General features: G+C 39.5%; 1 protein-coding gene across 4 annotated transcripts in view; it reads left to right on the top strand.

Moving 5' to 3' along the window:
* Positions 1-11,939, top strand: part of LOC149550987 (vacuolar protein sorting-associated protein 32 homolog 2-like) — a 30,295-nt gene extending 18,356 nt beyond the window's left edge. For all 4 annotated transcript variants that reach the window (XM_089786543.1, XM_089786541.1, XM_089786542.1 and 1 more), the window contains exons 3-7: positions 7,778-7,877; positions 8,636-8,721; positions 8,854-8,945; positions 11,079-11,193; positions 11,288-11,939. In XM_089786543.1, the coding sequence (XP_089642669.1) occupies positions 7,778-7,877; positions 8,636-8,721; positions 8,854-8,945; positions 11,079-11,193; positions 11,288-11,494 (600 nt within the window). In that variant the 3' untranslated portion in view covers positions 11,495-11,939. The remainder of the gene's footprint in view (positions 1-7,777; positions 7,878-8,635; positions 8,722-8,853; positions 8,946-11,078; positions 11,194-11,287) is intronic.
* The last annotated feature ends 378 nt before the right edge of the window (positions 11,940-12,317 follow it).

Genomic DNA, 12,317 nt, shown 5'->3' with positions numbered 1-12,317 from the left:
TCATTGCAGAGTTGTCGAGTAGCCCGTGCCTCTACCCATTTTGTTAAATACTCCATAGCCACCACTATGTATTGGCAATGCCGGGCCCTACTCACCTTCAGTGGACCCACGAAGTCTAGTCCCCAACGTTCAAACAACTCTTGGGCGTAGGACGGGTTTAATGGCATGAAGTCCCTCTTGAGTGGTTTGTCGGCTCAATACCCATTCCCATGCATCGTTGTAAAGTGTGGACCACCATAACCTAGCAAGAAAAACCTTTTGTGCTATTGTGTCGGGTCTCATGTGGCCACTTGCTGGACCTTCATGCGCTTCCCTTAGAACACTCTGCACTTCTTCTTCCATTACACATCGTTGCAACACTTGATCAAGACCCATCTTGTATAGGAGACCATTTATTAGTTGAAAAGTCCAGCTGCTTAAAACTAGCTTTCACCATTCGCCTGGTGGCATCTCTCTCGAAAATTGAGACGTTGATAGATACTCCTCGATAGACTTGTACCATCTTGAAAGAATGGTGATTTTGAATAAGTGTACATCCGAAAAATCATCATTGACCCCTTTCGATTCACCAAACTTGATTCGAGAGAGTTGGTCCGCAATGACATGACTCTTCTCGGGCTTCACAATGACGGTGAAGGTGAATTCTTGCAGTAGCAACAACCATCTGCTAATTTTGCCTTGGATAATTGGTTTGTTCACCAGGTACATCAACGCCTGGTGATCCACGTAAAAGGTAAATGGTGTAGCCAATAGGTAATGTCTGAACTTTTGTACTGAGTACACGATTCCTAGAGCCTCCCTTTCGATGGTGCTATAATTCTTCTCAGCTTTTGATAGTAATCGACTTGCAAAATACATTGGGTGATCGAGGCCATGGTCACCAGTTTGCGCCAACGTTGCACCTATGGCGAAGTTTGACCCTGTCCCAGTTTGGATACGCCAATATGGGCGCCCCCAACAATCTATTCTTCAGTTCTGTGAAGGCGGTCTCCTGCTCGGAAGTCCAGATGTATGGTTCCCCTTTTCGTGTCAACTTGTCCAGGGGCAGAGCAATTAAGGCATAGTTCTTTATAAATCATCTATAGTACCCAATGTGCCCGAGAAAAGACTTAATTCCAGAGACCTCCATCGAGGCTTCGATTTCCACTATAACCCTTTATCAGGGTCGGTCTTTAATCCTATCTTGCGAACAGTCTGCCCAAGTAGTTTTCCTTGAGGAATAATGAACCGATATTGTTTTGGATTCAATGCTAGCCTTGCCTGTCGACACCTCTCCATACATTCCTGGAGTGCCTTCAAATGGTTGTCCTGTCCACTGAAAATGGACCAACCTGTCCATTGAAAATGGATCAATCATCCAAAAATGCGCGGAAGGTTGCCTATCGACATTTTGTCAAATATTTGCAAAATGATTCTCTGAAATGTGTTAGGTGCGTTACACAATCCAAAGGGCATTTGGTTGTACGCATACACTCCATCCTCCACCACAAAAGAAGTTTTTAGTTTGTCTTCTTCAGCAATGGAGATTTGGTTATAGCCAGAGATCCATCCATGAAGGAATACATCTCATGTCTAGTCACTTCTTCCAGAATCGTGTTGGTGAACAAAATTGGGAAGGGATCTTTTATTGTGACCGTGTTGAGGCACTGAAAGTCTAGACATATCCGGATTTGGATCCTGTCCTTCATCGATATCACAATTGGTGACACCCACTCACTTGTTTGAACTTTGGAATATTATGCCGGCTTCCAGCATTCGTTGTATTTCCTCATCTACGCGGGTTGCGTAGTTTTTGTTAATTCTGTACGGTGCGCTTCCCCACAGGTGTGGCTCCAGGTACCAACTGTATGCGGTGGACGCACATGTCCGGCGGAACTCCTTTTAAATCCTTGTAAGTTCACGCAAATACATCTTTGTACTCCAAAAGGATTTTGAATGCGGCAATCTTCAATACCGGGTTCTAGTCATCTCCCACGAGTATGTTCCTTGGATTCTCTGCATCGCCAAGATTAGTAGCCTCTACTGACGGCTCTTCGTATCTTATCTCTTTTCCTTCAAAGCAATGGGCTTGACTCTCATTGATCTCCGTGGTTTCTTCTCTGTATTCCCCAAATTGTGGTGGTAATACCTTCTCATCTTCGGGCTCCTCAATGCCAAGCATGTACGTATGGAAGAGTTCATAGTCTTTCATTTGCCACTGGAAAAGTCCATTTAGTGAACTAGTCTCATCTCTTGAACACTCCTCCAATTCTAAAATGCCTTCGTCGTTTGGATCCATTTTTCCTTTATTTGTCTGATGCTCTCTATCTGACTCGGACTCCGATGACGATGCCATTTCTTCACTTACCATTTGAGTTTGGAGATCAATAGCAAACTTCCGCCCTCCGCTTTCCATTGACAAGATATTCTTCTTCCAATTGTGATTTACTTTTGTGGCCACTAGTCATCCTCTTCCAAGAATGGCGTCATATCCCTTTTTCTTCAAGGGAATCCCTACGAAATCCAACACAAATGGCTGCATCCTAACAGTTACTTGTTGAGCCACCAAGGTCCCTAGGGGCTTTATCCCCTGCTAGTTGGCGTTGAGCAAGTTGAATGTGGCAGCCATAGGGTAGGCTTGCCCAATTTCCTCCTTGTTTCCTTGGAAAGAACATTCACCCTGGACCCACCATCCACGATGGTGTCCATCAGGATGGTTCCGAGGATTCCCATCTTGACCATCGCCAAATGATAGCCGTTGCTTACCATTAGCAACATGGGATCTTCCACCAACCCTCCTGGTACTGTTGGTTGTTCCCTTGTCTTCGACAGGTTTGCATGGGCATTCAATAATGCCGTCCTTAGTTGCGGTACCATTTGTAATAGGTCTTGAACTCTAACGGGCACTTCCATTTGCAGAATCTGATTGACCAAGTTGTTCTCTCCCTCCGATCATCGAGGAATAGTATCTTTCATATCTTTCATAGCCTTCATTGCCCTTTCTACGTCTTCCCGTGCTTCTCACACCCTTTGCTTCTCCGTGTGGGGGTCAGGATAGGTGGCCTGCTTAGCTTGGTTGCGAGTGACAACCAAAGCTTTTTCCTCGTCAATGTTAATGAGGTTTACTTGTTTCAGGTAGTTAGCATCTTTGTGGTCCCTTGGACCACACCATCGACATAATTTTTGCGGAGTGTCGTTCTTCGGACACTCTTTGGCGAAGTGGCCCCATTGGTTACATCCCCGACATTGGATTATGGGCCTTCCCTTGGAATCATATTGTATCCGATTCCTGTTGTCATTCCCGCCCCGTCCTCCTCGACGATTGTTTTGGTAGCTGTCGGATGTGGCATTATTATTGCCTTGGGTCTCGTTGTTAGTGCTAGAAGTGGATGGTTGTTCCTGTGTGAATAGTATTTGTTGGCTTCTAGTCTTCATGTTGAACGGACATTCCTTTGTAGAATGACCTAGGACCTGACAGATATCACACATTGCCTTTTTGGGGCACGCTCCCTTTGAATGATCTTTCTCTTTGCAATCCGTACACCAAATTTCTCCTTCCTCCATGCAGCCAGTTCCCTTCATGAACTTGAATTCCTTCCTCATTCACTCTTAAGTCCTTTTGGAGGGCTTGTACTTTCTTACTAGACTCCTCCTCGTTGTTTGCACTGCTTCCCTCGTGAGAGGATTCATCGCTCTTAGAGGAGGATGAAGATTTACTTCTCTTCTTCTTTGCTATTTTGTTCTCACTTTCTAGATTTAAGGCACGGTCGTAGGCATCTGTATATGATGTGGGCGGAACTATCTTCATTTTCCTTCTCAATACCTCGTGGAGGCCTTCTACAAACCAACGTTTCTTTAGTTCATCCGTGGGTTGAGTACCCATCCGACTAAGAAGATCTTTGAGCCTTCGATTGTAGGTTCGAATAGTGTCCTTTTCTTGTTTACAGTTGTAGATTTCATCTAAAATCTCATTGTCGTCCTTGAGCAGTTAGAATTTTGCTTGGAATTCTTTCTTTACATCATCCCATGTGGAGATCTTTGCCTTGTCAATGTCAAAGAACCAATCCACCGACACTCCTCGTAGGCTGGCTGGAAACTGGTTCAACCATTCATTCGCATCCGTGACCGAGTTGGCAGTCCATATCGTTTCACATGTACGGCAATGCTGCATGGGATCTTCCTTCCCGTCGCCTGTGAACTTTAGACATTTTTGCTTTTGAGACATTGTGCTTCTTGTCCTTTGATTACCACTAGATCATGTTGCTGAACTATTAGAAGTTGGTCGTGGCTGGTTACTCTGACCACTGTGCAGTGTTGCTCCGACACTTCCTTTTGCCCTGGAGTCTTCTGTTGGCCTCGCCTTCTCTCCTACTTCTTCATAGGTTCCCTCTCGTAGTGGTGTACGTGGTGAATGTAAAAATTGCTCCTTTGTCTCCTCAAGCACTGCTAATCTATGCCATGTTTCCTCGAGCAACTCCTCATTGCTTTGTCTTCGCTGTTCTGGCGAACTATGACACCCTTCGTTGGTTCTTGTGAACCTCACTACGACCACCATACAAGGTAATTCCTCTAGCTGCCCCTCAATCCGTTCCCCGGCGAGTTGTCTTATTCTCCGCTATCGTTCAACTTACCCACGCACAGTTTGTAAGTTGTCGATTTCTTTCCTTAAATTCCTATTCTTATTTAAAAGATTGGGCATTTGATATATATTGTAATGTGTCAACTTATGCGACAATTACAGACTTCTAAGTGCCCTTGACACCATGGTGTGACAGCTCATGGTTGAATTTTCTGACGCCGTGCATCTCTCTCATAGAATTTTTTTAGTCTTTACCCGTAGGTGAATAGGAAAGAAACATATAATCATGCAAAATACTATTCATTTATCAAATGCTTTTCGTACACAACAATGATATTTCATACAATGATAATGATGCCAAAATACACAAGTGTTAACGACATTTATAATGTCCGAAACGGTGCCAATGAAATGACACAACTGTGTTCGGAGCGGTAACTGTCTAACTACCTATTTAGCCGGAAAACAATTGCTACTAGAAAGAGAAGCTGAAATGAAGCAGAAACAATAAAATGGGAAAGCCCTACTTGATAGCAAAAGGGGTAGAAACCGAAATCAAGTTGATAAAATAAATAACTAGTCGATACTGACGAAAGTGAGGACAAAGCAAGGTCTCCCTGAGCCAGATCCATCAAGACCGACCTCATGAAGATCCCACACTCACAGTTCTCAGAACGAACAGAAACGCAATCCTCCAGAAGAGGATTCTCAAAAAAAGCTCTCAAATTTGTATTCTCAAAAGTGAGAAGTGAGAAAACAAATACCTTTTCAATACTTATTTACTTTTCGAGTGAATAATCGATTAGGGAAAATAGCTAGTTAGACTAGCTAAACCCCGAATCGACCCAAACGAAACCAAGTTATCCCTCGTAATAGGAATTCACCTAAGGCAAAGCTGCTAGAAATTAAATAAAATAAAATTTAAAGCCCAAAAACCCAAAATCATTGAAATTAACTTAACAACTTTCAAGACAATGCGAACCTCTAAATGCATAGACATGCTTATTGCTCTAATCACATAATGCAAATGAGTTCGGATTTAATAATCACCGAAGGGTTTAATTTAAACAATTTAATAAGGATACGTCGACCATATAGGGACGACATTGATAAAATATGAACAGCTAAAATCACTAACTCCATGTGCCACTGCCAAGGGATATAATTCCTGCACACTAAAACATATGATCAAGTGCAATGGCATATAATAACATAGCCGAAGCACTAAATACATTAAATAACTAATTTAACTATTTATTCAATTATACCTAATTAATCCATTTACATCACTCACGTTCACATAAAGTATAAAGAGACAAGAATGAAGTAATTAACCATAGTACGGAATCCATCACATAACATAATCAAAAAACAAGTCCAAATACCAGAAAATCAGATATCCTTATAGACCTACTGTTATCTCAAAATGGCATCAACATGCAAATATGATAAACTGAACAGCATAGCAGTATAGCATCTATGATACTGAATCAAAGTATAACATCCGGCCCTCAGGTCATCTCGAAGTACATAATAATAAGAGTATGAAGTATCTCTCGAATAAAAAATGGACAAGGTACAGATTGCAAACACGAGAGGCACTACATAACATATGTCTATATGTTCATGACAAACACATATACTGTATATCGTAGGATGATTATTAGCACAACAAATTTGGTATATGATAGGATAAGTTATGTGAGCATAGATTTGTGTGTAAGAATGATTATAGACATCATGTCTATGTTCGTTGAGTCTTATTTTCAGTTTTGAACGAGTTATAATTTGTTTGGTGAAGACTAGTAGCAGACCACTGTACATGGATTATTGACAGAGATAGTTGATTTATTGGCAGAGATAGTTGATTGTATTTTTTCTGTATCTTATTGGATAGCTGGAATTAATGTTAGCAAGCTTGGCATATGATAAAAGTCTTGTTTGTGTACCTATCTTTGAGAGCGAAACATTTGGGATATTTTAGAAAGGTTGTTGTTGTGTATTGTGAAGTGTATTTTACTGGCCTCCAATAGTGTGGAGGGTAAATTGTAATATCTTTGTTGTAACGTGTGGGAACCTAGTTTTTATATTTGTAATAATGCTTATGAAGGCGGTTATGCCTTAGCATGGACCTATGTCATTAATTGTTCATTGGGAAAGTCTTAACAAGCCGACCTAATTAATTAATTGTAAAGGAAAGATATTTTCCTTGGTTGGAAATCATCATGTATATCTTATATGTGATCAGTTGATGTGAGCTTCAGGTTGGATCAGAGCATGGTTATAGGTTCGAATCTCCTTGGGTAATGCTAAGGGGGGGATTGTTGGACTAAGAGCCAATATTCCCCTTTGGAATTTGTGACATGGCTTAACCGCTGTCTGTGTTCTATAAGTCTAGTGGTTGTATCGGGCATTGACAGGATGAACTTTTGGTGCAATGGCAACCCTAGATTGTAACAAAACCATGATAGGCAAGTATAGGTTTAAGCTTATAGAATCACCATTATGCAAAGATCAAATAGACAAGCTACAAGATAACATCCTAGGAAAATCCTCATGAAGGAAAACGCGAGCCTTCAAAAGCACGCATAGGCCATTGTATTATTTAACCATAAATCAATACAAAGCACTTATAAAGTTACAATGAACACTTCTGAATCATCAAGCCTTCCAATACATTCCATGTGTCCAAGCATGTATTCACACACCCCATACTATGCTTCACAAATGCAGCTTTTAGGAAGACTCAATAACCACAGTCCAAACTGCCAATTAACCCAAACCACCAAAATGTGTTTTCTTTTTTAGACACTTCTAATTTTGTGTTCCTACAGATGCTGCAGCTTGAAAACTCAGGGAGTGTCAGGCCATGGTTACCATCTAATCGTAACACAATATTATCAACTCAGGAATTCTAACATTGTGACTGAATGAGACAGAAAACATAATATGAATATCTTGATCATTTGAATTACCTTTTCCATCTTTTCATTTTATATGGTAGGGGCAAATACGTTTTTGCTTGTGTCAAGAGGCAAAATTGTGAAGAGAAAAGGATTGTCTTCTTTATTTATATTTATAAATTATAATAGTAAATGGTGGATGGATACACAATTGTTTGGTTCATTCTACATAGCCAAATTGCATATTTATTCATTTTTTCGTTTCTAAATGTATATGGAAGGCTCAGTTGATTTATTGCACTCATGAATTTTTTAGACTCTGGAGATGCTGGAGAAGAAGGAAAAAGTACTACAAAAGAAGATTCAAGGAGAGGTGGAAAAGGCCAAAGAATTCACTCGTGCAAAGAATAAGAGAGGTATTCAATAAATTAGAAATCTTGAATGTGAGTTATATAAAAGTATATGGTTCGTTGTCAGAAACTGCACTTTATACTGGCTACCTTCTATGGAAAGGATCTGCATTTCATATATCTGATCATCTTCTTGTGCCTTTTAAACTTCAAAGTTAACTGCATATTTTTAGGACTGAAGACTAGTTTTCCATTATTCCTGATAAACATTCATGGGCCTTTCTCTGATTGGAGGTAAACTTGCAGAACGAAAGTGGAGTTACGAAATACAGTTTTTTTTGGCATTTCATCATTGAATTCTTAGATCATGTTTTCAAATATCTGACCGCAGAAAAGTATAGACAAGATTAGGTTGAGGCTAATAATTTGTCAAGTTGACGAGTCCTTTCACATCTATGACAGGCTGCAGGAAGCCTTGTCATATCACTCTGATAGCTGATGTTAGCTGCTTTACATTAGATCAATGAACCAGAAAATGCAAGAAGAATATACTTGATCATGTAAAAATAGTTGATAGACATACCATTGTATTTCAAGATTATACATGATGCTTTGGAAATTTAGCTGTCGGATTTTTTTATGAAATCTTATAATTAATGATTACTGACACATTTGATCTCCTTTAATTCTTGACACAACCCATTTTATATTGGCTTGGGAAATTGGGTTTTACTGTTTAGCTTTTTCTGCCATAGATTCTCCTTGATAATCTGTCAGGAGTATATACCGTCAAGCATATTAAGTTTGATAATTATTGTGTACAGCTGCAATACAATGCTTGAAGAGAAAGCGGCTTTATGAAGTGCAAGTTGAGCAACTAGGGAATTTCCAACTGAGAATTCATGATCAGGTGATCTTTTGTTCCTCTGTAATTTTTATAATTTTAGACAATGTAGGAAGTGATTTTTGTTTCTTAGTTATAACAGAAGTCCAGAAGATATAGGTTGTCATGAATTTGATTTCAGTTGTGTAACCTATTCAGATGATCATGTTGGAAGGCGCAAAAGCTACAACAGAAACTGTTGATGCATTGCGGACTGGAGCATCAGCCATGAAAGCAATGCAGAAGGCAACGTAATTGATTTCATCTTAATTAATGCCGTTGTTTATTTTGTTGCTCAATAGAAAGAGGAGTTTACAGGGACCTCTCAGTTACGAATAAAAAGGCAAAGTAGCTGCATTACATTGACAAGATTGCAGTAAATAAAACTAGATATGAATTGTGTTTTTTGGCATTTTGAAAGAATAGGCTCATATTGTAACTGTCAAGTTCACTTGCTTCCCATCCCCAAGTTTCAGCTAACATCTATTCACTGAGATAGGTACTAAACCGCAGAACCTACAGATCTTCAATTTAAAGTACCTCATTCAAAATACAATAAAATTTGAACATCTACAAGCCCAAGCCTGGGTACTTGCAGAGGCCACATACACAGGCAATCTTGGAGCAGGTTGTGCATTTTTCTTTTATTGATTTGTGATTTTCTTGACTTAAGCTCCTCTTCTACTCATTTTTGTATGATTCTTGTAGCCTTCAAATGTGCACATTACCAGGTCCACCTCCGTCTTCTTCCAGCTCAAAGATTTCTACAAGATCCATTCTGGAGATTATTGGGCCAGTGCATTACATAAGAACAGCCTCACATTGAAACTGTTTATGCCACTTGCTTCCCATCCCTAGGTTCTAGCTAACACCTGTTTACTGATCCACTAAACCACAATATCCAGCGTATTTTTAATTTATATCTCTAACAAAACTGTAAAGAAAATAAAAGTTTAACTTAAATAGGCCTAAATGATTGCACACATCAGATGTCGCCCTATGTTGCACCCTACAGTTTTATTAAGTAAAATATTGTAAGATCTTTCCAAGTTTTCTCATTTTATGACATGATTCCCTTTGTTCAAAACACAAGCATTCTAACATACCATCTTATTGTATCACTTAGAAACTTAAGGTTATCTTGTTAATACTGCGCAAACCATTTTGTCTGTTACCTTTACAACTTATATAGGTAGCGGTTCAGATGAACCCATCTCCTGTGAGAATGAATGGAAAACTTAGCACTCATTGGATCTAGGTGATGCTCACAGAGGTGAAGCACTGGTACTTCCTAGGAGCTCACCCATCCCTATACTACTCCAGCTCGAGCGCGCTTAACTACGGTGTTTCCTCCATGGTTAAACCCACTCTGCTTGCAAGCCCATTTGCAAAACCTTCACCAAGTGTTTTGCCTTATTAACCATTCATTAGAAAGCCCCTTAAGTTCATCAATTGATAAGTAGGAGATATTTTTCCATAGCCAGTCGAATTGTGATATTGCTATTATGATTTAACTGTGTAGTTTTCGAGTCAAACTCATTGACCCATATTTCATGAGTAGCGATTCACATGCACCCATCTCTCATAAGAATGAATGAAAGACTTAGCACTCATTGGATCCAGGCGATGCTCGTAGAGGTGAAGCACAAGGACTTCTCAGGAGGTCACCCATCCCAATACAACTCCAGCTCGAGCACGCTTAACTACGGAGTTTCCTCCATGGTTAAACCCACTCTGCTTGCAACCCCATTTGCAAAACCTTCACCAAGTGTTGTGCCTTATGAACTATTCATTAGAAAGCTGCTTAAGCTCATAAATTTATAAGTAGGAGATATTTTTCCACAGCAAGTCGAATTGTGATATTGCCATCAGGATTTAACTGTGTTGTTTTTTAGTCAAATTCATTGACCCATGTTTAATGAGTAGCGGTTCACTTGAACCCATCTCTCATGAGAATGAATGGGACACTTAGCACTCATTGGATGGAGGTGATGCTCGCAGAGGTGAAGCAGCGGGACTTCCCCGGTGGTCACCCATCTCAATACTACTCCAGCTTGTGCACGCTTAACTATGGAGTTTCCTCCATGGTTAAACCCACTCTGCTTGCAAACCCATTTGCATAACCTTCACCAAGTGTTGTACCTTATGACTTATACAGGCTTATTTGGCAATGCCGCACAAATTATTGTATGTCATGTTTTTATATTGGTTCACCAGGACATTGCAACATAAGTAAAATTGTCAGTGTCAACCAGATTTTGTTAAATAGAATTAACTGGTAATGTTTTCTTGGATGTTTGACGTATTGAAGATGCAAATCAGTAATGTTGATTCATAATGTTGTTGAAACAATAGTATAATACGATTACAGTTGTGTTTAACAGTAATATTGATGATGTGGACAAGACAATGGATGAGATCAATGAACAAACTGAGAACATGAAACAGATTCAGGAAGCACTGTCAACACCTATTGGTGCAGCTGCAGATTTCGATGAAGTAAGCAGAAATGTGAATTTAACAAAGTTCCATTTTTAAGAGAATTTTCACTTTATAGTATAAATACTAATTCAATATGGTTTCTCTTTTGCAGGATGAATTAGAAGCCGAACTGGAAGAATTAGAAGGTGCGGAGTTGGAGGAGCAACTACTGCAGCCTGCCACAACCGCTCCAGCAATACCTGCACAATATATTCCTGCTGGCAAGCAGCCCACTCAACCGGTACCACAGAAAATGCGTCCACATAATACAGCTGAGGAAGATGAACTTGCTGCATTGCAGGCAGAGATGGCAATGTAAAGGTGGCAGTCCATCAATTCAAGCAAGTTGTAAGAACTTTGAATACTTAATATTTGCTTATTAGTGTTCAATTTGGACATTAATAGTGCTATATGGGCTCAATAATAGTCATATTTTTGTTTTGTAATGATGTTTTCTGGAGCAGAAGGACCTACGAAAAATGCTAAGATTGTGGTTAATGTCAATGAATATCTTCTCGTCGGGTGGGTGGGACATATGCAAAAGAAAAATGTGATATTTATTCTTCTACATTAAATATGAAGTAATAGTTCGTATTGGGTTGCTGTGGGTAACAGGTACTGTTGGAGGATGACAATTTGAACACCATGGTTGAGTCACGACTTTCCATGGTGCCATCCTCTTATAAATTTGTACAAAGGAATGCTGTATTTTACATTTTTAGTGCTGAATTATTCAAGATGTCTTGGCCTGTGTTTTTGTACAATTACGTTGGTTATCATTTTTAGATGTCGTCAAGTTTGTCTTGCACAGCTTTGCAACTCAGATTATCTAGTTAGAACTGGAAGGATTATTCGTGGTTATTTTTTTAGATCTATTTGGGATGCTTCCAATCAGTCTTCTGCCTTACTAATTCATTTATGCGTGGAATGTTGTGTAGTATAAATGAGCCTATTTGGAGATGCAATTTTTGGTCTTTTTTCCCGAGATTGAGAGAAATGAAGAAAACATGGCATTTGATGAGACCAGGGTGTCCAAAATGATTGATTACTTTTATATGATGTAAGAAATGAAATGCACGAGCTACTGAATTAAAATTGGATATATTATTGTGACTAGCTTGTTTTAGATTTATTTCTTATGG

The sequence above is a fragment of the Cupressus sempervirens genome, chromosome 6 (assembly GCF_028749045.1).
Source record: "Cupressus sempervirens isolate cs-2001-9-10 chromosome 6, ASM2874904v1, whole genome shotgun sequence".
NCBI lineage: Eukaryota > Viridiplantae > Streptophyta > Pinopsida > Cupressales > Cupressaceae > Cupressus > Cupressus sempervirens.
This window is presented reverse-complemented; position numbering and strand designations above follow the sequence as displayed.